This window comes from Podarcis tiliguerta (genome assembly GCF_965153285.1).
Source record: "Podarcis tiliguerta genome assembly, chromosome: 1".
Classification (NCBI taxonomy): Eukaryota; Metazoa; Chordata; class Lepidosauria; order Squamata; family Lacertidae; genus Podarcis; species Podarcis tiliguerta.
Genome location: NC_139534.1, coordinates 45,487,640 through 45,515,121, shown reverse-complemented (window position 1 = coordinate 45,515,121; position 27,482 = coordinate 45,487,640). Strand labels below are relative to the sequence as shown.

At 41.3% G+C, this 27,482-nt stretch overlaps 1 protein-coding gene and 1 long non-coding RNA gene across 2 annotated transcripts in view; one reads left to right on the top strand and one right to left on the bottom strand.

The window, feature by feature from the left end:
* Window positions 1-8,293, top strand: part of LOC310665063 — a 12,316-nt gene extending 4,023 nt beyond the window's left edge. Inside the window, exon 2 of the long non-coding RNA XR_014505167.1 lies at window positions 886-8,293. This is a non-coding gene — a long non-coding RNA (uncharacterized lncRNA). The remainder of the gene's footprint in view (window positions 1-885) is intronic.
* On the bottom strand, window positions 1,609-27,482 carry HACD2 (3-hydroxyacyl-CoA dehydratase 2). Its single transcript, XM_083413567.1, has 7 exons — window positions 27,136-27,482; window positions 25,051-25,168; window positions 18,341-18,359; window positions 15,630-15,718; window positions 12,511-12,632; window positions 10,040-10,218; window positions 1,609-8,513 (listed from the first exon to the last, which is right to left on the bottom strand). The coding sequence occupies exons 1-7, from the start codon at window positions 27,330-27,332 to the stop codon at window positions 8,431-8,433; spliced, it is 807 nt and encodes a 268-aa protein (XP_083269693.1). The 5' UTR covers window positions 27,333-27,482; the 3' UTR covers window positions 1,609-8,430.

Here is a 27,482-nt window from a genome sequence, read left to right as displayed (position 1 = left end):
CCAGCCCTCAACAAGCTCAGTCAATGAGTCGCCAGGGGGAGCAAGGTCCCGCAAGGCTTGGCGGAATCTATCAGGGTCCATCAGCCTCTGCGGGCGAGCCCAAATCGGCTCGCCACCTAAGCGGGGTGGGGGTGGAACATCAATCCTGGCTTTCAGAGCGTAGTGATCAGACCATGGCACCTTCATCGAAGGAAACATGATCACATCTATACCGGCCCCAAAGATCAAATCCAGCGTGTGGCCTGCTTGATGTGTGGGGCCCGAAACAAACTGGGAGAGCCCTAGTGTCGCCATGGAAGACACCAGGTCCAGAGCCTGTGAGGAGGGAGTGGCATCAGCATGGATGTTGAAGTCCCCCAATACCAATAGGTTAGGAAACTCCAAGGCCCAGCCGGCCACAGCCTCCAGCAGGCCTGACAGGGTGGCTGCTGGTGCGCTAGGTGGCCGGTACACCAGCCAGACAGCCAAGCTCACCTCGGAGCCCCACACTAGGCCAACACATTCAATGCCGGGGATCGATGGCGATGGTAGAGCCCTGAAAGAACAATTTTCCCGGATTAATAATGCCACCCCTCCCCCCCGGCCCACAGTCCGTGACTGGTGGAGGACGGAGAAACCCGGGGGCGCCATCTGTCGTAAGGTAACAGTATCCCCTTCGCGCACCCAGGTCTCCGTCACACAAGCCAGGTCGCAGGGTGGCGGTTTTGTTGCCTATAGACCTGGCATTGCACAACACCAGTGACGGAGGTGAGTAATCCTTGTTCACCCTACCCTCGTCTCTCGGGATGGGGCGCAGATTGGAAGGGGTACGAGCATATCCATATCTCGATCCCCTTCGCCTATAACATCTGCCCCCACCGCCATACCTCCCTCGCCCCTCCACAGTAGGAAGTGGCAACCCTTCTTAAGGGTGGACATCCCCCAATTTCAAGAATTTGACTATATCATGGGAACAATCATTGTCAGAAAAGTGGCAACAATTAGGGGTTGTGGAGATACAGAACACTTAATAAAACATCACATGCAAGATAAACCACCTGCCAAAAACCAAACAGACCCTAAGGAGCTTCCACACCAGCAGAGACTGCAGATGAATAAGTTTTTTTATACTAAAAGATAGTCCACAGTAGGGTGAAAACTGGGTTAAATGGCAAAAAAGTATAGGCTGCTCATTTGATAATAGTAATCATGTGGATGCTGTACAAAACCTCCATTCATGAGTAGCGCCAAGTCCCCAATAAACTGCTGTGTAGAAGTGCCTTATTTTTATCTAAGCATTTTGACACATATAGCTTTTATTTGGAGGCTAAAAGAAGCCACTTCTACAAATAAGCGGAATCATCACCATCGTACACCAAGAAGAGAACATGGTAAACATCCTAGCTTCAGTTTGCTTACTAGGATGAATAATTTCTATTACAAACTATAAGGCCTTTGAAGAACAGGTTTCAACATTTCACATGAGGACCCCACAACTGACAAAATGACATAAATACTCTGCCTTTAATGGGTGTAGAAAATTATTACCATACCACATCTTTAGTCTGAGTATTCATAATATTTTAGACTACAGTGCTTAAATATCAACTGTCAGTACTCCATGTGTAGGAAGACACAACTAATTTATTTCATAATGCAATAGTTGGGGGAGGGGAGGTTGCACAAATACAATATACATAGAAACCATTTCTCTACAGATAAGGTAGGAATATCTTTTAAACATGCATAAAAAGTTCTCTCAGAGCCCCCAGTAATATTAAATTTCAAAACACGTGAAAACATGTACATTGTAAATTACTTATAAAATAACAATAGTATTTTTCACAACATAGAAAAAGTACAAAAGATTACGTTTTATCAAATTCCATAAGATGACAATGCATAAAAACCCAGTAATGTATCAATGAATTATCTGAAACTTAACAATAACTTTGTAAACTGACCCACACAAATGCCAACCTCTTTTGTGAAATTAAATTATTTAATAGAAGTATGTGCCATATGTGCAATTTATTTTGCAACAGGATTTCTCAAGAAATTTTTATCTTGTGGTAAGGAATACTGTAGTCTCTTCAAATGTAATTCCAGACTTCGAAGGAACTAAAAGTTAACACATAAAAGCTACTAGATACCTTGTTTAAGTAGATATTATGTACATCACACAGTCCACCATGGTGTGAGCAAATATGCTGTGGTTTTGCCATACATGCATAAGAGAAATTTATAACCACAATGTGAGGAATTTTCTGTGCTATATAAAAAAGGCTGACACCCCCTCCACACACAGCTCCATGAACAACTTGGTAAAGTACATCTGAAAATATATACTTCAAAGTTGTGTTCATTTCTAATCAAAGGGGGCAGGGAATCTTGAACTTGCATTATGAACGAAGTAATAAGTCTATTAAAATGTCAATACTTCTGTCCTAATTCACATTCTAAAGATTGTCTTTACAGGAATTAAGAATAAGGCAAGTAATCTTAATAGTTACATTGTCAACTCAGATAAACATTATGCAGGCTTTCAAACTAGAGACAAAACTCACTTTAGGGACTGTTCATGTTATGTTTCCTTTCTTTTTTAAAGGGAGCTTATTTACAGAAGTGGATCTATTAATTACCATGGATTTTTATCTTCAGAGAAACATACAGTACACGGAATACAGATAACCTAAATAAGCCATTTGTAAGGTAGTCTCAGAATCACACTGATCATGCCCTAGGCACTCTACAACGATTTGACATGCCTATAGAGACCTAAGTCCACCAGCTTGCCTTTTCAATCAATGAGCTGGGGAACAATCCACTTGCACAAGAAAATCAGCAGTGCACACACATGGCATTCACTGACCCACGAGTTACCATTGTTTGCTCAGCCTGATTGAGAGGCTGTAGTGCAACAGCAGCAATTTCAGTCTTCTATTTTGTTTACTACACTGCTCTACCTTCTGTGATAGTCTAAGGCACTGGAAAACTTTTTTTGACTTAGCACGTAAATAATTCAAGTCCTGGTAACAAGTCTGAGTTGGAAACCTAAGTACACCTTGTAGTTATTTAACAAATGTTTTCCTCCTTAACCCTTTCACAAAAAGTTCATTAATTTTCTCCCCTTGCTGCTTCCCCCTGCCCCCTCATCCATTCTGTGAAAAAACTGGTAACTGCATATTTTCATCCTAAAGTGGAAAGGGAAATTGAGGGGAGCCATTCTTAGTCGCAAAATAGTCTGCAAGGCATAGGTTAAATGATGTCTTCCCACATACCATTCCCCTGTTCCAATTGCCTCCTGAGGATGCTTTTAATTAAAAATACTCATCAGAACATTACATGCATTTTGAGGAGGCAGTTTTAGAATAAAGCAGGAGTAATTTGCTAATTCTTCAGTAACATTCTGTAAAAACTCAGCTACAAACCGTATCAGCTGGCAGCATCTATCCATGAATTACTGGAACACATGTGCAACAACCCAGGCAGGTGGACCTGGTGCACAGAAACTGCAAATGCCACCTCATAAACAGTAGAGGTCTAATAATTCTACTCTTCAATTTATTGGTCTCATCTGAGAGATCCCACTTCCTTTTTAGTACTGCTTCTGGTTAATTTTCATATTTGACTGCTGGTACAAGTTTTCCTTGGTTAGTCATTTGTTTTCCATTTAACTAGCTGGGTATACCCCCTTTTTTCTATTCATCTATTTGTGCCAGGATTAATTTGAAAAGTCTGTGAGAATAGTCCAGTGAGAAGCCCAACCAATAGATGTCAGAAAATGAGTGTTGCAATTCCTTCCCCTTATGCAGAGGAGCTTTCCACAGCACTACCTTGAGGAAGTGAGTTTGACAGCTAACGGTAAGAACTGGAGGACTGTATAATATGTACTCCACAAATAAACTTCTAATTTGAAATTGATTGTCCACCATTTTAGAGTGAGCTTGACATGACCAATTCTACCTCAGAACTCTCTCTGCCACAGTGCCAGTTCTGAATGTACCAGTATGGAAAGAGTATGGCTTAAATATCCCATCCTGAGTCAGTGAAGCAGTCGGCAGCAGTAACTGGGCTTCGCCCACAACATAGTTTCAAAAGGGGCATGTCTGATCGTTTTAGCAGCAACTAGTTGTCCTAGAAGCCTAGTTTTCCACTATCTTTTACAAATAATCTTGGCCCATAAATTATTAAAGCTTACAGAAAACCTTAAATTTAATTTAAACATTATTTAAATGTCAGGTTATTTATCTATTAGATTTCTCACCCTATGGCCACTTTCACTTCAAAGGGCCAATTCTATCTCAAATTCTCAGGATAAAGCTTGTTGAATTCTCTAGCTTTTACGACATCTGCAAGCTATCAAAAAGCTATATTGCCTCAAGCATCTCTCTCTCTCCCTACTCCCACGTATCAGAATCTACATCCAGCCGCATCAACTTTTCTGGCCTTCACAAATTGTCTGGAGGTTGTGCTCAAACTCTTCCCAATTCACAGTGTTGCTAATGAGTGGCTTAAAAAGGTATCAGATTAACTCTTCTACAATTAAGGTGTATCACAGAGGAGAGGCCACGCTAAGGATAGAAAACTGAACAGACTGAGTGAAGTAAATACCAAGTGAGCAATCCATTTTGGGAGGGGAAGTAACTTAAGAGCTAATAGATATTAAAATACAAAACTGTTACAAGTACATATCAAGCTGATTAGCAAGGCCTTGGGTATAGCAACAGGTAAACCTAACAGCGAGCAAATGTTTCACCTTCCTGTTTTAGAGAAATATGGTGACCAAAAGGTTACAGCAGAGAAAAGTTATTTTTCCATGGCTTCATCACACAGCATTGCTGTAATATTTAAAGGCTTGGCACCATATAAATTGGGCTGACTGCACAGTTTCTTACTATCTGATCTTCAGCCACGATTGTGTCTAGGTAAATGACTGCACAGAAAGTATTATTGGGAACTAGGCCTTTAAATGCTACAATAGTACTGTAGGTGCAGGATGAAGCTGTGGTGATGTGGCAATATAGAAAATGTCTCATTCACATATTTAATAACAGCCAACATTTTATGGAAAGAGATATACTGAGGATCAGATTTATATCCCATTACAAAAGTAGTTTTCACTGTCAAATTGTCTAAGGGTAAAAAGATGTGTAATTTGGGACTGGTAATGTGAACTGGATGGCAATTCCTGTGCTTTACTAGACATAGGTTGTTGTGTGTGATAATAACAATAAGCCTCAAAAGCAGAGTTTTACCAGTAGAAGATCAAATGGCCTTTGTATCTTGGGAAAGCACAGAAAAACTGGGACACAGCAGACTATTGATAGAATGAAGTGGAATGGAAAAGTAACGGCTACAGAGCCAAAAGTTTTAAGAGGCTCTGGTCAAATGAGTGTTTGAAAAGGAACATGTGCCCAGAACCCTCCAAGAATATGGAATTTGGACCAGCATAAATTCATAACAAAGAGCTATGCAACTTGGGGCAAAACTTCACATAAATGTCAAAAAAGCATGTCTTATCAAGCTCTAGTCAGATTTATTTTAAAAATTATAACCTACGTTATGGTCCCCGAGAGGCTTTCAAAGCAGCTTACAAAATATGCTCACAACTGATTCTACACAAATTCACAAATATTTAACTGGACAAAGGACTATTGCAGTGACCTGAGAAACTGTTTCACCTGGAAGGAAGTTAAGCTAAAGGGACCCCTGACCATTAGGTCCAGTCGTGGCTGACTCTGGGGTTGCGGCACTCATCTTGCTTTACTAGCCGAGGGAACCGGTGTACAGCTTCTGGGTCATGTGGCCAGCATGACTAAGCCGCTTCTGGCGAACCAGAGCAGTGCACGGAAATGCCGTTTACCTTCCTGCCGGAGCGGTACCTATTTATCTACTTGCAGTTTGACGTGCTTTCGAACTGCTAGGTTGACAGGAGCAGGGACCGAGCAACGGGAGCTCACCCCATCGCGGGGATTTGAGCCACCGACCTTCTGATCCGCAAGTCCTAGGCTCTGTAGTTTAACCCACAGCGCCACCCACGTCCCTGGAAGAAAGTTAGGATACATGTGCACGTGATAACAGTGTGCATTCAGCCACATGACTCCCTGTTTGGGAGGCAGGACAGACTTCAGATGTGAATCACAAATAAATCAAATTTGTTGCCACAGACAATGTAAAGCAGCCCTTAAGTGCTGCAGCAAAGGTTGGAAGCTTTTTTTGGCAGAACTAAGTTGCACTGATGGACATTACTTGACCAGAAGCAGCATCTGGCTAGTGGTAAAGAACTCTGTAGTTTGTTTCGATTCCCTCTCTGTCAGGAAGATGAATGCTGAGCACAAGCAAGAGACAACCACTCTCTCTGTACCTAAAGCCCTTATAATTACAGGAGCATTGCTGCTTGGTCCTGCTGGGCTCCTATAATGCAGTTATATATAATAGCTTTTACCTTTTCCTAGGATACCATATGCAAAGTCACTTACATGGGGAACATTAAGATTCTTTGCCCAATTATACTTGCAAGGCTCATACTCAACCTGCAACCATCATAGCCTAAAATGGTAGTGTTCTGTGGGAAAATTCATATAAGGACATGTACAATAAACGGGTTAATGTGAAACCCTTGTTCTCCCTCAAAACTATATCATGGAGGTGTCCTCACACTTTCTCTACAATGTAAGCTCTAACCATTGACTATAAGCTGCTGCTTAATGCTAAGCTGTTATAGATGTTACAATGAGAAACCTTAAAAAAAAAAAGCAAGCCAGGTAGCGCCCGCGGGTTTCAAACCACTGTGGGCAATTGCAGGATCCAAGGAACGTGTTGGTCGATGGAACCGCTGGGCTGAGCTGGCTCATGAGAAACCTCTTTTAACAACACAATGGCAGTGTATATCAGAATGGAAGGAAATAACAGAGCTGACTGCAAGAGGAGTGCATCTTAACTCAAGATGATTAACAGGAATGCCAAAGTAGTGAAATGAGTCAATTCTCTTTTTTTGTCTTTCTAAACGCAGCAGAACAAAAGCATGTGATAGTGTAATGTGAAATGAATTGGACTTATTGAATGAATGTGAAAAATCCTGGATACCACTCTTAGTTATAGGATAGAAATAAAGTTAAATAGTGAGTATCTAAGTTAGACCATAACAGTTTCTATGATTCACTCTGCAGGAAGCATGAACAACTTTGGTGCACTGATATTCTTCATAGGATCCCAAAGACACAACAATAAAATGATGAATCATTTATTTTCTTTTGGTACCAGCTGAGCTAAAGGTTAAAGTTTAGCTATATTTAAAGAGAAGGAATCCTAGGTCATTTTAAGAACTGGTGAATTTTTAAATGTTTTTCCAGTATAACTAGGAAACAAGAAGTGCATAAAGAACAAGCTGCATTTTGTCCCAGAGTGTCCAAGTTATTTAATAAAAAATGTTCACCTGGTTCCATTATAAAAAAGCCATTCTCTAAATAAGCTTTGAAGTAAGCTGAATTTACTAGCATTAATATCACTTTTCGGACACAAAATTAATGATGCTTTTGAAAACATTTAAAACTTTAAAAACAAGCTCATTTTAAGAAAAGGCTTTATAGATAACTTGTCAAGATGCTGAAAATATATCTGTTTATGCTTGCCAAATGCTACTTGATGTATTTGGACAGCTAATTCAAAGCCATAAAAAGTTCTCAAGTAGCATCCAGGTCAATTACAAATTAGTTATATTTTGAGTATTTCAATAAAACTGGGCCTTCATTTTCAAGAAAATAAGTAAAAAGAGCATTCAAGAACAGCAGGAAAACATCCCAGCTTGAGGTAATAAGATTAAGTTGCACCTATAGAACACATGCTCTTGTGCAACACTGCACTATTTTTAAGGCCCCACTCTGGAGGGAAAAAATCAGTTGTGCAATTACAATGAGTTACTGCTGCAGTCATTGTAATGCAGCTCTCTCTCTAAGTTTGTGCCCTGAATTGCTAGGATTATCGCCTCATCCAGACCTAGAGTCAGAAAAATCTTTTGTGGGACTTCATTACTCTGCCCATGGCAGTTCTAGAAAAACTGTCAAAAGCATTCTAAATATTATCTTTACAACAATACACGTAAGTCTCTAGCATGCAAAGTTTTTTTAAAGGAATAAAAGAATCCTAATTCAGGCACCACAATTATTGTTATCACTCATACCATCAATATAAGGACATTATAATGCAAGTTTTTAATAAATAAATTAAAAGGTAAAATAAAAGAATAAGTGTTTCACTGTAATGAGACATGCCAAAAATGCAGTTTCACAGAGCAATGTTTTAAAAATTAAAATAAATATCAGTGTGGAAAGATATCCTTAGTAGGTTATCAAACTTTTTTGTTTTGAAAACTCATTTTAATACTCTGTATTATTTATAAACATTTGAAACATGTGTATCTATATGCACAGCTGTGAACAAAAGCTGTGATTACTCGGATTTCTTGTGTTCTTCAGGAAGGGAAAGTACTTTTCTTCTCTGATGTATCATATGAAAATACAGCTGAGGGAAGACTGAAAAACAGAAAAGAATTATGTAAATAAAAGTTAGTATTTTTTTAACCTACACACAATTTAATATCATGTATTCAAGGGATTTCACATGTATATCAGTGCCCCCAAAGCCAAACATATACTTTCTGCTCTTTTAATGAAGTGGAGGGAACCCCCCCCAAAAAAATACAATATTGTTTACTTGTAAACCAAGGGACCATGAAGCCATTTCCCTTCTGTTCATCTTTAATTGCAAGATATAATGTATGAAACATTGTACATGACAATGCTCAACTTAATGGCAAGGTGATTTCTACAAAGTGCTTTGAAAGAGAACGCACACAACATTCCCCCCCCAAAAGCCTAGCATAGAACTATGACATATTTTATCTTACTATAAATGATAAGTATAATTATTGGTGCACCAGTAATAATTAATAAGTATGTAAGTGGTTACTCAAGTAACACTCATTGCTCTACCTTTAGACGCAGTCAGAGTGTCTCTGTTGCTCACCACTTAGCCAGCTAGTCAATTCTATAATATCATATTCATTTGTATACCTCTCTATTCTATACCAGAACTTGGTTAAAACAAAAATGAATATTTTTTACACAAACACAGAAGCTGAGATAGCTCTGTGAAACAAACAGATGCATTAATTTTCTGCTCAAATGACACTGGATCTTGCTGTGAGAAAATATTGATTTGGTAAGATACATGCACAAATACAGCAATGTATCTTTCAGTATCATCTTTCATTGAAAGCCCAATAAAATTTGCAACTTTCACTGGTCACTCTATGTACCCAATTATTTTTGCAGTTCTATTTCACAATGTGAAGCTTGTGCGCTCAAGCTGACCTTAGGAAACCACTAGAATGAAATGCACGAAAGAGAGCCTCATCTAAGGGCTTTTGTACGTTTTGCAATGTGTACATTTGTCATGTGGTCATGACAGTTTTTGAGTTTTAATAGGTGATAACTATGATAAAAATATCTGCACAGGCAAATTTGCCAGCATGGGATTAAATGAATTTTTCATTTCTATCACAAAAGTTCAACTTAAAAGCTAGGCTTCAAAAACTTATTATGCTCTATTACATGAAAGAGAAAACAAAGCTAAAACCCAAAGTCTTCCTTCAAAACACGAAAAAAAAGATCAGTTGCAACTAGCACTCTTGAAACAAATATATATTCTCTTTTGCTTTCATCCCCTAATTTGGCTATAAGAAGAAGGAGAGAATAAATAGAAAAAGATGGCTATAGGTAAAGGAAAGAGAAACAAGAATTCCACAAGTGCCAGAGGGAAATCAACTGTAGAATTAAAACACAGTTCAAAAACTTGCTTTTGTTCCATGCCTCAGTGATCTGTGCATTTAAATTTACTGCTATTTTTCACTGTTGAAAACCCACTTTTTATAATGCTTGTACATTCTAAAACACTGAAACATGTACAGCTAAAATACATTTCCAGGCATTTTAAACTGCTTTTAGTCTAACAGCTACAGATCTCAAGGGTAGAAGCATTTAACTAGTGCTATACTTACGTGGAATATAAGATAGCATAGTCAAGATCAGGAATGTATAGTAGTCAAAGGAGAAATTGTATTTGTTAGGTAAACTAATTGAAAACAAGTCGGACCGTCTGACATAGGGCAGAGCAGCATATATTGTGAGCAATTCTCCTAAAACTCCCATTGGATACAGTACGAAGAACAATGTGTACCTAAAACAAACAAACAAAAACACAGATATGCAAAGTTACAGGTAGGTAGCCGTGTTGGTCTGACGTAGTCGGAACAAAATTTAAAAATTCCTTCCTGTAGCAACTTAGAGACCAACTAAGTTTGTTATTGGTATGAGCTTTCGTGTGCATGCTTCACATGTTCACTCAGAAGTAAGTTCCACTACGTTCAATGGAACTGCAGAGTACATGAGACTAGGAGTATGAAAAGGTTGCTAATACAATGCAACATAATATTTTCTATATGACATTATATATATTAGTGCAAATAACAGATGCTGGGGGTCATTCATCAAGAATGGGGCCACTGTGAACAGGGAAGGAAATTTAACTATTTATTCCTGCCCTGGAGCCCTGCTATTTCGCACCCGAAGGAAGATCCCACTGGTGCCCATGTCTCTGCTGCCAAATAGTACCTTCAGAGAGAGTGATTTAGAAAACAACAACTCCACTTTCTATCCCATAGTTTGAAGTTAGTTTGTTTAGACAAGATTCTTTAAAAATTAAACTAAACTCCTCTAACTTCACTCAAGCTTATTCTAGCTGCTGCACATAGCAGAGATGCAGCACCTGTTCCTCAGTATATATATCCCAACTCCGATCAGCCCCAACCAGTATACCCAGTGGTCAGAGATTATGAGACCTATAGCCCAACAACATCTGGAGGGTCTCAGGTCCCCCACCCCTGATGTAGCTCAAAACTATAGATGGGCACTATGCAAATCAGTTCTGTAGTTGTCCCCGATTGTCCAAACTAATAAAACTTGGAGGATCACTAGCTTTTCCTTAGTTAGGACTTTTATTCAATAAAGATATATTTTCATTAATTCAACTATATTTCAAGTGTATTCCAAAGTACAAAATATTCTTTTATACAAGAAAATATTAACAATGTGTAGAACATTTGCAAATACTTCTGGTCCTGAACCAAAGTCACACCATTCAAGTTGAAGTTAAACTCTTTATTAGCAATAATGCATCTGCACAGACTTGGCAGAGTGTCAAGCCTAATGAGCACAGCAGTTCATCCCCGAAAGGTCTTGCCCCATAGATCAGTTGTTGAGACTGAAAGTCCCCAGCTCCCCACAGCTGTCTTAAGTTACCTCTTCTCCACGGCTTTTCCCAAGCAATTAAGAGACTGCACCTACGTGCAGCCAACCTCTCCTCCACCCTTTTCATTACTCTTCTGGTTCTGGGAGATAAAGGTAGAGGGGAACTTGTTGCAGCAGGAGAAGGAGACACCTATGCCTCTTCATCAGCCAGACTCATCTTTGCCTCTTGGCATCCCTCCTCCCCTGCTTCAGCTTCAGCTTCTGCCTCTGATTCTGGACTTAGAGTCTCCCAGCTCACTAAGCCCTGCTACCACTTAGCTACCACACTTCCTCCCAGTCTTCTCCCTCTGATCACTCACCACTGTCCCACCACCAATCTCTGGGCTCTGAGCCTTCTTCCCTTGGGACTTCCCCAGCTGGTTCATCCCACCATTATCTGCATCCAACCAGTTCATGACGCCAAGTTTGTGAACTTGTATTGCATTGGTAACCTCAAGACTTAATTATTGTAATGCACTTTATTTGGTGCTGCCTTTGGTTCTGGTCCAGAAGCTGCTACTAGTGCAGAATACAGTGGCCAGACTGCTCACAGAAGCAGAATACTAGAAACATGTTACTCTGATGTTAAGGCAGCTGCACTGATTGCCGATTTACTAGTGGGTCAGGTTCAATGTTCTTGTGTTAATTCACAAAGCCCTCAATTACTTGATCCCGAAGTACCTTGAAGACCATCTAATCATTTATACTTCACCTCTATCACTGGGATCTTCTGATGCACATCTGATGGTTCCTTATGCCCCTGAGGTTCAGTTGGTCTTCATAAAGGACCAAACTTTTAGTGCAATAGGTCCTGTCCTGTAGAATTCCATAACTAGAGGTTCAGCAGGAGCCACCCCTACCTTCTTTCAGATGTCTTCTGAAATTGTACTGTTTAGATAGGCCTTCATAATGTGCATTTTTGCTTTATTCAACCAGTATTTACAGATGTTTTACACTGTGTTTTATATATATTGATAGATTGGTTTTATTGTATTTTATATGCTGTAAGACTCCTTGATATATTTTATGAAAATGAAGATTATTAATTTTTGAATAAAATAAATATGTCAACATTCTCTTTATTTTCTAGGACTGATATTTCTGTCTTGAAATTATTAGGGAAATATGCCCACTGATGTACAGTTTCTCAGACTCATAATCATGAAGTGCTTAATGCCCTTACCTGGCCCATTTGATGAAGTAAGGAAGGTGGTTCAACAAGTTGAAAGTATAAAAGGAATAACGGATGATCTCTGTGATTGTCCAGGCAACAACAAAAAGGAGGATGCAGTCTTCATTTTGTACCTATTAAAGAAAAAAACAGTTGCTGTAAGTTGAAAATAAATTATAAACTTTCTAAAATGACAAGCTTTTAAATCTACCTTTTCAAACTTTGTAATTCAGGTCCACAGGAAAGCAGAAATATTTATCGGGGGGGTGGGGGTGGATAATACTCTTCTATGTAATTTGCCTTCTCCTTTGTAATTTCAAGGTTAGAATGCCTGTGCATACACATAAATTAAGTGTTGCTCAGAAATGACACAACATAAAAATCTGAGAAAGTTACCTTAAGTTGCTTCATAGTATGATTACGGAGTATATTTTTAAAACCATTTACCATTGGCCTGTTTTTTAAATGAAAAATAAACAAAGGCATAACAGCTGACATAATGTCTAATTTCACCAGAGTTCATGATGTATACAATGTTTCTGTATGAAGGTATAAATATGACATCATTTGGTAATACAAAGTAACTAAGCTTGATGCATCATCCCATGCAAACATGACATTACATACTCGTCACACAAAATAATTTCCTAGAAAACCCTATAGCCAACAATTTCCAACTTCAAATTTCACAGTACCCTGTGCTTCGCAAGCTTCCTATATAAGAATCAAGAGAAACAGGGAGGGGCTGGTTTTGCACCACCCTGGTACTTGCCTTGTCTGTTCTGCCAGCCAGCAAATGTGTGTGCTTTATTATTTATGAAATGACTGTGTTGGCTGTATTAGTATTTCATGAACAGAATACTTTTCACAGTTTATTCTTCTTGCCAATACCTATTTAGGCAAGAATAAAATAAAGTGCACAGGATATGGTATTATTTTGACTGTTTTCCTCACTAACTTGTTTTTGATTTCCCAACTATGCTCTAGATCAGGCATCCTCAAACTCGGCCATCATCCCTAGCTAACAGGACCAGTGGTCAGGGATGATGGGAATTGTAGTCCCAAAACATCTGGCAGGCCGAGTTTGGGGATGCCTGCTCTAGATTATTTTCCACTTTTCTCTTAATAAGCATGAGCAGCATTCAGATTGATGCTTAGTGAACTTGCCTGAGATTTCAAATATCAAGTAGCAGAAAGGCTACAACATGCAAAGAAATAGCTAACAACTTGACCATTCCAGAATAAGAGCAAGCACATTCTTCAAACATTACTGAACTGCCCCATGCAATTACTATTAAATATTAGGAACAAACAATCCAGAAGGAATAACATGTAAACAACAAAATTCATGTTTCAGATTCCGGAACACCATTTGATTAGGCTTCATCAGAAATAATGTAAGACTTCTTCAAGAAAGAGTAAGATATGTGAGAAAGCAAGCAAAATATTAAGAGTTTCCTCATTCAAGAACCTAAGAAGCATATGGCAGATTTAACCAAAAAACAACACACATTATTCATGCATCCACATATCATCTTACAAAATCCGTAATAGCTGAACTTGTTCAGGGAGCTCAGGTATGTAGGTATTCCTTCAGGGGGAGGGGGGGAAGCAAAAGTTTTTTTGTTTTTTGTTTATTAAGAATGTAGGTAACACTCATCTCACAAGGAAAGGAATGCTAATGTGAACCTGTCAACTAACTCTTCATCTGAGATACTCGGGAACCTGATAGAGTACAATACAGTTTTGACTATTTTTATTGCCAAATTACTCAAACTGTTTTCTAACATGTTAGAAACAATCTGGATTCTATTTGCACATATAAAATGCTGGATAGTGGATATTTGGAAAGTATGTTCACTTCCTCTGTCCTACAGTTACACTTCCTTTGAGTCAAGTGGGGCTACAACATGCTGCTTGTACAACAGCAAAAAGCAAACGCCAATCAGGAAAGCGTGGCCTTTAAGTGAGCTGCTGCCAGTTTAACAGTCAGATAGGGATTTGACTCTCAGTGGGAGAGGGACTGTCAGATGGTTCAAAACCTAAACTGTCCACACTGAGTGGGCTCTGCTACACAATGCAACTCAGTTTTTATTTCCTGACAGGAAGTTAAATCCTAGAAGGGGCTGAGTGGGTGGATGCTGCTGCTTAGAACTTGATAGCCATTTTAGGTGAAAAGTCTACCTGAGACTTGATTTGTAGGAGACTGCTGCTTAAAAAGTTTCTCTGAAAGGAGTGAGTATTTTAAACCAAGCTGTGTGCCTTGTAAAACCACCAAGCGTTAAACTTCCCTAAAGTATAATTAAATAAACATACAGTTTTGTTTCAGAAGTGCTGCCTCACTCTGAATCCTTGGTTGGGGAGAGTGGACACTGGGCAGCTGCCACAAAAATAAAACACCTCGCAGCTGTGAAATTTTAGAAAGCTACCATAAGCAGTTAATCATAGACCTCTACTGTGAAAACAGGGGGAGTTTTATCTGTTAATGCACCCATAATATTGGTTATGTTACCCAGCACCTATATTCAGGGAGGGTGTCTCTCACAAATGGATACTTTTTATTTTTTAAGTGTTTCTATATTAGCCATGTAAATAAAATTACAGGAAGTAACAGCCCAGTTAACCAAAGTGTAGAGATTGACACGAAAGTGGGAACTTTTGATGCACTGTCCCTTTCCAAACAATGAATAGTTAAACCAGACCTACGTATATGATTTCCAACTCTTAGAAAACTGTGAATCTTGTTTCACGTATACTAAATAGCTATCTGAAAATGGCAAAGACAGGCAACTTAAACCAAGTTTTAAGTCCAAAGTTTTGTAAAGAAGTTCACTAGTTAATTTGTTTTACATGGTTTCCATTTCCATTCCCCACCCACCTGCATGCTTCTTTCCACACTACCTTATCTGCACGGTAGGTGGGAAGATACAACTGCATCAGTGGGCAAGGAGCCAGCACAGATGTTGCAATTAAGAGTTCTGGAAACACATCTCACAAAAACAGCTGATCCTGAGGTGTCCACCAAAACACACACAGTGGACCCAGTAAAAGGAACAGGAAATATACAAAAGAGTACAAATATTTAGTTCTAGGGAAGAAACGGATCTTTTTCTTGCTCTCTTTTAACTTACCTCTTTCACACTATGTGTTACAGCCCATGTCAGAAAAACTCTTGACATCACCTGGAAAGTAGTTAGCACAACAGAAGAGGGAACAATTCCTGAAAAGAAAGTTTATATTGGTCTATATCCTCAGTTTGTTCAATTTATATAAATATTTATATACCGTTATTTCATGAAATATAACAAAATAGTTTACAATGAAAGGACATAAAAACATACAGTAAAAACAATATAAAAGATTAAAATCAGGTGTCAAAGAACCATTGTGGAAAGGTGTATTCTCAACTGCCTACATAGGCCTGGTAGAATATAATAGATTCAGCAGGTGTTTAAAAGTTGCAACAGAAGGCACCTGCTGAATCTCTATCTCTGGTATCCAAAAAACCATAGTGATGATGCTAAAGGCTCTATTTCATGTTGTTTTAAAATGAGCCTTACCCACTCAGGGAATAACCAACAACACTCCTGCTGATGATATCAGTGACTGAGCTGGGATATTAAGGTTCAGGTGATCCCTAGTGCTCTAGAAACCTTCATCTTAATCACATGTTCCGAAAATGATTTTTACAATATACCATTGTTAACATGCATTCCATATCTTTAGTGTGAAGGGGCACAATTCACGTTATTTTTTTTAGATGTTTCAAGTGCCAGATCTTGTAAAACAATAATAAACTATTATATTGTAGGTTTTGTAAGGTTCTCACTTTTTGCATTAGATCTTCTTCTTCTTCTTCTTTTGAGTACCTGACAAATAAGTACCTGACAAATGTCTCTTGGAAAAGATTTCAGATGTCAAAGAGATAAGCAATTACAGTCATACTTCGGAAGTCGAACAGAATCCGTTCTGGAAGTCTGTTCCAAAATGTTCGAAAACCAAGGAAGCTCCTGCAGCCAATCGGAAGCAGCGGAAGTCGCTTCGGATGTTCGGGTTCCAAAAAACATTCACAAACCGGAACACGCATTTCCAGGTTTGTGGTATTCGTGAGCCAAAACGTTCGAGTCACAAGGCATTCATCAACCAAGGTATGATTGTATATTACTTTTTGCAGACATCTGAAGGCAGTCCTGTTTCAGGAAGCTCTTATAGTCATATGGATGGGGTAAAAGAAATTTGTTGTTACTACTATTATTATCAAGAATCCTTGGGTCTCGGTCTGACAGCTCTGTGAGCTCATTCCAGACTATTAACTTCCAGTTTCAGGTGAAGACACAATATGTTAAACAAGTTAATAATGGAGGGACTAATGTCCACCTATTTCCTCTATAATTCCATGTACATTCACACATCTTGAATATTTCATCTTCTCCAGATGTTTCTTTACACTCTGCACTGCCTTTTTAAAAATAGCTTTCTAATCATTTTGTTGTTGACTGACAAGTCTAAAGCTTCAGAGGCTGTTGTTTATTCTAGTCAGTAAGTTTCTGTTTTGGCAGTTCTTCCCAGTCATTCATTAACTCATATTTCAGTCTTTTTCACTGTGTAGCAAGGTCTTTGTTTTTATTTTTTATCTCCTATGTTGGTGCCTAGAGTCTCAAAGGCTAAAGTCTCAAATGCAATTATAGAGGGCCCTATTTGCTGCAAGAGGAAGAAAGTTGTTGCTTTTTCTTTGGGTCTGAAATATTTCATAAGGCTTCCTGCCTTATCTCATTGTGCTGATGCCAGAATACCCTCTCAGGGAACTTAGCTTGAAATCCTCATGGTGCTGTTGGGGTCAGTGGTAAGCCTAATTATGAAGCTGGGGTCTGAGAAACCCCAAACATTATGTCCATCTTGTGGGCACCCCTTTTTCTTTTTTAAAAGGGTTAGAAAACCTAAGGAAGAACAGACCTCTTCAGAGTCTGTTTCTTTTTAAACATCCGATATTGGGGACAAACAACAGGGATCAGGGATCTCCATCATGGCTTATTTGTGAGATTCCCAGATGTATCTTTCTGCCTACTGTTGGTGCCAAGAACAGAACAAAATAACCTATGGCTTGATCCGGCAAAGCAATCCTTGTGTCCTTACAAGAATGGCATTGTTACACATCATTTTTTGCTCAACAACCAATCCTTGTTTTACTAAGCAGAAATTTCCAAAGATAGTACAGGAACAATGACAAATATAGATGGGTGATACAGAGCATTCTGATATGTAGTAACAACCTGTATTACATCCTGAATTTGCAAGTTACTTCGGAGTCATATATTGACACACTCATTATGCAATTCAAACCTCCCCCACCCTACCCTGATGTTCTACAGAGTGGTCAGGCCACTGCCACATCATCAGGCAGGAGATAGACTGTTGTGGCAGCATGGAGCTGGTACAGTGATTGGGCCCAATGCTTTCATGTGAGGGCATTGAAATAGCTCAGGCCCCAATGGCTCCTGGACTGGCTCAGCCCTGCCACATATTTAGAACACCCCATTTAGGGTGCTTCTACTGGGTACTGCCAGTGGGTATCCTGACTTTTGCTCTCCCACCTTCAGCACATTTTACAGGCAGAACAGGGAGGCTGACAATGACAAGAGGCTACCTTGGCCAGAAAAGCTAATCAGAGGTACAGCTCCGCTCTCTCCTGTACAGTATAAGTGGGGTTTGGAATCCTCCTTAGAATAGGCATTAGGAAGAAGAAAAAGTGTGAAATTAGAAATGTATATCATGCTTTATATTTTTGCTATTCTTTTTTAAAAAAAGAATAAAGTGAATAAGCTACATGAATCCAGTAACTTACCTATTGCGCAATGCAGAATCTAGAACAAAAAGAACATATAAAGTCAACAAAAACTAAGTCTTTTAATCAGCCAAATATAAGGACTCAAGCATTACACAACTTAAATAGTTTTGAGCAACTAATTACTCAACTCAACCAACTGGAAGAGGGAATAATCTCCCAACTATATTAGATCCTCAAACAATATATATAGAAGAATTAGAGGAACAACTCTAAGAACAAATTTGGAATAAACTACCATTTAGCTCCATCTCAGTTAGAACTCAAGAAAATGCTTTAATGATAGCACATCGCTGGTACATGTGCCCAGCCAGATTGTATAGAATTAATCATAACACATCCAACCTTTGCTGTTGGGAATACAATTTACCTGGTTCTCTAGTACACATGTGGTGGTCTGCTTTTCTTTTGGGAGGTTTTTCAAAAAATTAATCAAATGATGGGACAATTGCTACAACCAGAATTAGCTCTACTATCTCACTTTACTCCTCAGATTAAGAACATAACCAAGGCTGCACAGAGCCCCAGCCCCCCCAGTAGCCATGGCCCCACCGGGACCAAAAACACCCCCTCAACAGCCCAGTAGAGCTCCAAGGCCTGGAGGCCTCCAGAGGTGAAAAGAAAACAATAAGCAAAAAGCACCCCCCCCAGCCGAACACCAGCTTGCCGTGGCCACTGCTGCCACCACCGCCAAGGGAGAGAGGTAGGAGGGTACTGGAAAGGCCAGGGAGGCCGTGAGGAATCAGGCAGCGCAGCCCAGGCTACCATGAGCCTACCTCCCAGGTGGCTGGCATGAAAAGTGCAGGCTGAGGGGGGGGGGGTACCATGTGCTGGAGACCACCCCAGGAAAAAACAAACGCAACGCGGGACCTCCCCACTGGAAATTAATTAATCAATTAACTTATTTATTTGATTTGATTTTAAAAATATCTTTTATTTTTTATTGTTATTTTCTTTGAAGAACTGTAGTAGCGTCTATGCAGGAGTTCTGAACCATTGAAGGTCACTTCTGGCGACTGCCGCCTTAGCCCTAACCCAGGAACCCAATATCCAGGCCCCATGGGCCCTGCAGTGAAATTAAAACTTCCTGTGAGTCAAAATTACCACCAATACATTTTTTAATTATATACACAACCCCCTTTTTCATTAATACCATTAGTTTTCATTTATTAATAAAAATAATAAAAACAACCCTTTTATAAATACGGAGGTAAGAACTCCAGACTATGAGCAAACAGATGCAGGGAAAAATTCCTCAAAACAAGAATATACTGTGTCACTAAAAAAGAAGAAATAACTTCAGAATTTGCTGATTTTTTACGCCAAACTATACATCTCCCACAACACCACTTGAACAGGAAATCAGAAGATTCCTAACAGGGCTGACCATGCCAACCTTAACTGCAGAGGAACAAGAATTCATGGACAGCCCTATCACCCCTGAGGAAATAGAGACAGTATTCAAAATCCTTAAACTACACAAAGCCCCCAACCTAGACGGCTATACAGCAGAATTCTACAAAAGATTCAAAGAACCCCTGATTCCTTACATGACCCACCTATTTAACGACATCATAAAAGGGGCCCCCATCTCCAAACCTGGACCTCTTCGAAAATAGTCTCTCTCACCAAACTACTCAAAGATAGCCTCAAAATAGAATCATACCACCTAATCTAATTGATAAACCAAGGTTACAAGATATTCACATCAATCCTGCTTAACCGCTTAAAATCTTCCTACACAAACTAATCGCCCTGGACCACGCAGGCTTTACCCCTGGTCGCAACGTAACAGACCCCCATTAGGAAACTGCTGGATCTGATAGAATACAGCAAAATGACCAAACTCCCACTGACAATCATGTTCCTAGACATCCTTAAAGCCTTTCATTGCTTAGAATTATCTATTTGCAGTATTAACTAACATGAAATTTGGCCCCAACTTCCTACTAACCCTCAAACAAATTTACTCCCAAGCCGTAGCAAAATGCAGAATTAACAATATGGACTCCAATACCAAAGCAATACAAAGAGGCACAAAACAAGGATGCCCACTGTCTCCCGTCCTAGTCACCTTGGCCCTGGAATACCTAGCAATCTGACTCCAAGCAGCCCCAGATATCAAGGGTGTGGAAATAAAAGGTAAAACCTACAAACTACAGCTCTTTGCAGATGATCTGATGTTCACAACACCAGACGCCATAAACACAACAACCACCCTAACTAAAGAACTCAACACATTTGCAAGGGGGTCGGGCCTACAAGTAAACTTTGCAAAATCTGAGGCTATGTGCTTCAACACTCTCCCCCTCTGCCTGCATAACCAAAAGGAATTCACCAACATCAAAAGATAAAACTCTGCAGCACCCAATTCAGGTACCTAGGGGTTCAAATAACCAGAAACCTCAATAAACTATGCCTCTACAATTACAAGCCCAGGTGGCGACAAATCAACAGAGACTTGAGGAAATGGAACAACACCAACTTCACACTCTCAGACAAAATAGCCATGATCAAAATGATCACCCTCCCACAACTAACCTATTTATTCCAAACCCTCCCTATCTGGATTCCCCCAGAAAAAACTACACTCATTTATTTTCTCACACAAATAGCCAAGAATAAGCCCCAAATACCTGCACTTCCCCTCCTCAGAAGGAGGATGGGGAATCCCCAACACAGAATCATATTACATCGCCAACCAAGTACGCCACATAATCCCGTATATTCTAGAAGAAAAGACAAAACAATGGGTCCGCTTGGAGAGAAACACCATCGAAAACATTCCCAAAAGAAGCATACCCATTTCTTCAAAACAAACTAAAGAAAATCCCCACAACATGAACAGGCTCACACAGAACGGAAAGTCCCCATCCCCACTAACCCCTCTGGCCTATCACTCACTATTCCAACATGCAGCTCAAAACCTCCAGATAAAAACCCGGCAAGCCAAAGACCTACACTGTCTAAAAGACCTCTACAAAAACAACAAACCCATACCAAAACAAGAAATACAAGACAAACTAAGGAACACCCAAATACCTTGACTAACACACCATCAAATACAGGTCTTCTTAAACAATCCAGCAGTAAAATCAGCAGCCGCTAGGCCCTTGACCACCTTCAAAAACCTTCTCCTGATAGCAGAGGGACACAGCAAAGGGATGGTATCCACAATATACAACATACTGCTCCATAATCCCACAAACCCCCTTGATGCAATCAAAGAACAATGGGAGCACGACACAGGCTATGAAATTAACCCCACCCAATGGACTAGAATGTGGTCTAAACCTCCCTTTAAGACCATATCAGCCAAAAGGGAACTCACTCTGAAACTCACCACAGAAACTGGCATTGATATGCCTAAGAACCTCACCAAGATGTTGGAGAGGCTACATCTCCACAGGCACATAGCTCCACATGTGGTATGTGGAATGCCCTAAATTGCAACCCTTCTGGCCGTGATCCTACAAAAGATATGCAAAATAACTAAACAGGTATTAGAACTCACTCCAGAACTGGCCCTACTAAACTGTTCAGTTTCTGTTAATTGATTCTCATGAAAACTTACAGATTCTGGCTTCACACAATTAACTCAAGGCAGTGTCAATTTACTCTTGGCAGAAAGCCAAGGTCTGCTTGTCCTAGAAACTACTTACTCTGATTGGTTAACGACCAGCACTCAACTCTGTTATCTAGGAATGCTAGCACAGTTTGGTGTTGGGTGTGGTAGGAGTAGGAGTGCTGTGTATGGTTAAGAGAGAGAGAGAAAGAAAGGATTTATTTTGCTTTGTTTTGTATGCAGAAACTCTGCTGGTTTCTTTTCCTTTTTAATAAATCCTGTAAATAGTTATTCTGAGTCTAGCTGACTAGTCATTTCCACCTCAACTAGCTTCTTCGCTGTGCAGGAAAACTCTGCTACGTTTGGGCTAAAGCCATTAGAGCTATGCCTGACACTTCAAAGTTCCATGATAAACATCTTCCAAGATCATAACAACCACCCACATTATAAATAGCTTATAACCCACGTACTCTCAGAGAGTATAACCCACGTACTCTCAGAGAGTAAACATGGACCAATGCAGGCTTCCTCAACCTTGGCCCTCCAGATGTTTTTGGCCTACAACTCCCATGAGCCCTAGCTAGCAGGACCAGTGGTCAGGGAATTGTAGTGTCAAAACATCTGAAGGGCCGAGGTTGAGGAAGCCTGGACCAATGGTATCGAATTGTATGGGAAATGGCCTTAACCAATAAACTGAAACTGACATGGGGACAAATAGAAGAGGATGCCTTCACCCCGGTATGGCTTTATCACATACACAGCCCAACAAGACAACAACAAGAATCCACTGACAGCAGCATACAAATCAATCTGGCTTACCAAGCTGTTACCAACAAGCCCTCCCCCCTCACAAATGCAAGCAAATCCCACTGCAGCCAACCACAGAAAACTAACCACACTCTGCCCCACAATACCTCTCACTACCAAGCAAATGTAATAAACAAATAGAAAGAGAACCTACCCAGTTGACGCTGACACAGAACCCCACATGTACACTATACAAAAGAATATAAGCCCCACCACCCCTCCTCTCCCCACTCTTCTTCCCCAACCTTATACTGTACTCAACACTAATGTTTCACAACTAATGTAACTGATTTGTAAGAAAGACTGTACAACCTGAAAAAAGAGACAAGGCGTGTACTTTTGTAAACCAAGAAAATATTTAATAAAAATAAATTTAAAAAAGAAAAAAGAACACAACCAATAAATACCGTATTTTTCGCCCCATAGGACGCACTTTTTCCCCTCCAAAAATGAAGGGGAAATGTGTGTGCGTCCTATGGGGTGAATGCAGGCTTTTGCTGAAGCCGGGAGAGCGAGAGGCATCGGTGCGCACCGACCCCTCTCGCTCTCCAGGCTTCAGGAAGCTATCCGCAAGCCTTGCAAGCCCTGTGGGAGTTCCCACAGGCTCACAAGGCTTGCGGGCAGCAGCCTGCCGCCCGAAGCACGGGGAACCCTCCGGAGGACTCCCCGTGCTTCGGGCGAGTGTCCCCAAGCCTGGCGCGCCCGACGGGAGGTCCCGCCGAGCGCGCGAGGCTTGGGGCGGCAGCCTCCCGCCCGAAGCATGGGGAGCCCTCCGGAGGACTCCCCGTGCTTCGGAGGCGTGTCCGCAAGCCTTGCGCGCCCGACGGGAGGTCCCGCCGAGCGCGCGAGGCTTGGGGCGGCAGCCTCCCGCCCGAAGCACGGGGAGCCCTCCGGAGGACTCCCCGTGCTTCGGGCGCGTGTCCGCAAGCCTTGCGCGCCCGACGGGAGGTCCCGCCGAGCGCGCGAGGCTTGGGGCGGCAGCCTCCCGCCCGAAGCACGGGGAGCCCTCCGGAGGACTCCCCGTGCTTCGGGGGCGTGTCCGCAAGCCTTGCGCGCCCGACGGGAGGTCCCGCCGAGCGCGCGAGGCTTGGGGCGGCAGCCTCCCGCCCGAAGCACGGGGAGCCCTCCGGAGGACTCCCCGTGCTTCGGGGGCGTGTCCGCAAGCCTTGCGCGCCCGACGGGAGGTCCCGCCGAGCGCGCGAGGCTTGGGGCGGCAGCCTCCCGCCCGAAGCACAGGGAGCCCTCCGGAGGACTCCCCGTGCTTCGGGGGCGTGTCCGCAAGCCTTGCGCGCCCGACGGGAGGTCCCGCCGAGCGCGCGAGGCTTGGGGCTGCAGCCTCCCGCCCGAAGCACGGGAGCCCTCCGGAGGACTCCCCGTGCTTCAGGCGAGTGTCCGCAAGCCTTGCGCGCCCGACGGGAGGTCCCGCCGAGCGCGCGAGGCTTGGGGCAGCAGCCTCCCGCCCGAAGTACGGGGAGCCCTCCGGAGGACTCCCCTTGCTTCTGGCGAGTGTCCGCAAGGCTTGGGGCGGCAGCCGCAGCTGAGGGGGGGAAATAAATTTTTTTTATTCATTTCCCCCCCCAAAAAACGAGATGCGTCCTATGGGCCGGAGCGCCCTATAGGACGAAAAATACGGTACTTCATTCCCCATATATTAACTGCAACTAGAAGAGTTGATTAGTGATTGCAAAAAGTGAGAAAAATTTCAGAAGTATGGGACATTGTGCTTATAGACAAATTAACAATTTCACAAAAGGAATATTGATCTGGGGACGAGGAAACTCGCACATTCTATACCATATGCATATGGCATCCTTTTATTGATTTTGGTTCTATCGACTCATGGAACCTTATGGGGAGACATTTGTTTGCCTTTCTTGGAATGTTTAAAACCACAAACATCAGCCACTATTTTTCTTTCTTTTCTGTAAAACTACAAAGCTCTCTTGGTTTTATAGTAAAGGGAACAAAGGCACTAGGCAATGGTCTCTAGTGTTGAAAATTTCAACATTTATGTAAAGTAATTAAGCCTATTTTTCAATTAAAATTATGCTATTTAAGAATGGTTGCAGAGGGGCAGTCACCAGAGAGTAGAACTTCAGAAAATAAATTAACTTGAAAATAATAGTTTCACTGCATAATATCAAATTCTCTTTGATGCTATTGTTTTCATGTTTCAGATTTCACTTCTGATGTAATGAAGGAAACCAATACTTACCAGTGGTCTATCTATCAAAAGGGATAGAATTCAATGCAGGAGCAAGTTAATGAATGAAATGCATAGGAAATACAAAACTTTATTTCACTACAATTAGAAGGGCATGTTCCCTGGTACACATACCTCAACCAAAGCTCCAGTTTGGAAGAACTTCAAAGGTTTTTCTATTGAATAATAAAGATTGTGGTAGCTACCCTTGGTGAGGTATGCTCTGACTAAACCAACTGCTATAACAAGCCACCTAGAAGAAAAAAGGAGAGATTGCAAATGCTTTGTTAATGCCTATTGAAAAACAACTAAGGATCTTCTGACTGAAAGCAGGAACTAGTGCCGCTCTAGGTTTTTAATAGGCCTTTGGGCAAGACACCTTCATTGGATGCCAATTCCTCAGGGAGTCTACCCCCTCACCATCACTACTGACAGTTGCTGAGGCTGCTTCTCTTTCTTAGCTTTGCTACACCTTGCAAAAAGACAGTGAACAATCAGGCAGTGGCAGTAAGTCCTGTTCCACCTCTGCTGTGTTTGTTTACTCATCCTCTTTTTTAAAAAATTATGGTATGCCCAGTGACCTATAAAGCAGATGTTAACAGACTGGTTTTAAGAGCAAAAAGGCATTCAGGAAGGTTAGTCCTAAACCTTTGCTATGGCTGTACTTAGCCTCCCTGAAACCTACCCCTCATTGTCACTTTCCTCTCAGCTGGGCTGTTGTAGGCTGCAGGTAGTGGTGGGCACCCACTTTATGTATGGTTGGGTAGACCCACATTTAATGAGTTGGCTGTGCTTTTTCACATCTAGTTACATTCTAAGAACAGGGGATGAAATTCATACAATGTAGTAACATTGCATTATCAGAAAAATAAAGGCTCATAAAGCAATGATTTTTAAGTTTTTATTCTCCTCTTTACCAGTACCAAGCAATGATTAAAAAGAAGCAGTTATATCTGGTGTAATTAGATGTAAGTGTAATGATTAAAAATGATAGTGTTAGTTGCAAAATCAAATTAAGCAACCTTTTATGATGGATGGATATTAGAGGATGCTATCTTCTGCATTACTACATACTGTAAAACAACTGTAAAACATTTCTTTTCCAAACTGCATATGTAGTTTTTTCATTTGATGTACACAGTTAATATGTAGATATGCTTTTCACTGCAGCTTTTAAACATACCTTTGCACTAAACCAGGGCAAGATATAACCTTGTCTTTTCAGGAGATAGCTAAAAATACATTTTGTTTGTACATGTACTCTGTTACTAAAGCACACAATCTCAAATAATTATTCTGAAAAGATGCCCAACACAGAAAAACATGAATGCATTTATGAGCAATATAAGTTTAACAATTTTTTTACTATACACATTACTATGAGGATGATTGGTGGGAGTTTATTAGGAATTAACAAAACTTTCACTCTCCTAGCATTACTGAAATGCTCAAATATCACTACCAATTTAAAATCACATATAGGCATATTGCAGACTAAGTTATGGGCTGTACACAAGGTATCAGGAACTGACACACCCAGGCCGGCTTCACACATTTCAATGGGTACAAGGCATAACTGTCACAATCAACAAAGAACAGCGGCCAATCTTGACTCCTTAGCCTAGAGCAAGTATTTTGGTACCATACAGATTTGTGTTGCGCTATGACTATCTGGATACCCATTCCATTCCAGTGACCATTCCCAGTCATTTAGTATGGCACACATTATTATTACTGTATTATTACTGTATTATTACCTTGCCTATCTGGCCGGGCTGCCTCAGCCACTTTATCACTGTACTGTATAAATTTTTATTACAGTATTATTGTACACCAACACATTATTACGATAATTGTCTATTCTTGTTGAAAGTGGGGTGTGTGTGTGTGTGTGTGTGTGTGAAAAGTAGCATTAATGTTCCTCAATTAAAAGAGGGGCTCAAAAGGGACAGAAGCTGCTATTATTCCAATACCACACGCTACAGAAGACCTGCCTTGCTCTGTCAGAGGCCAAGGTCAGCACTAGGCCAGCCCCCTCCCCCGTCACCCTAGGAGAGCAAGCAGGCTGAGGCGACGGTGGGGAAGCTTCCGTTAGCTTCTCAGAGCGCACATATATATATGATGGGAGCGGGAGGGAAGGAGGCCTTCTTGGTTCCGTTCAGACGAGGGGGAAAGATCCTCTCTGTCACACCCACACCCACCGCACCGGCGCTCGCTCACCCGGCTGTCATGACCACGTTGTAAATGACCAGGTAGGCCGTGGCCAAGGCTCCAGGACCTTTCCGTCGCCGGGAGCCCGCCTGCTGCTGCTGCCCACTGACTCCGTAGCCATTATCCGCTCGACGGCTGCCGCCGCCGCCGCCACCGAAGGCCGCCATTGCACTTTCTGTCTCTTCGGCAGCGCTCTTCCTTCTCATCCAGCGACCCGGTGCGACTGCGGCTTTGCCTTTGCCCCCGCCTCCGCGCCTACTTCCACTTGGCAGCGGAAAGAGGCGGCGCTGAGAAGAAAGCGCCGGCGAAGGGAAGCGGCGAGGAGCGGGGCTTGCCGGGCCTCTCCCTGCGGCTGA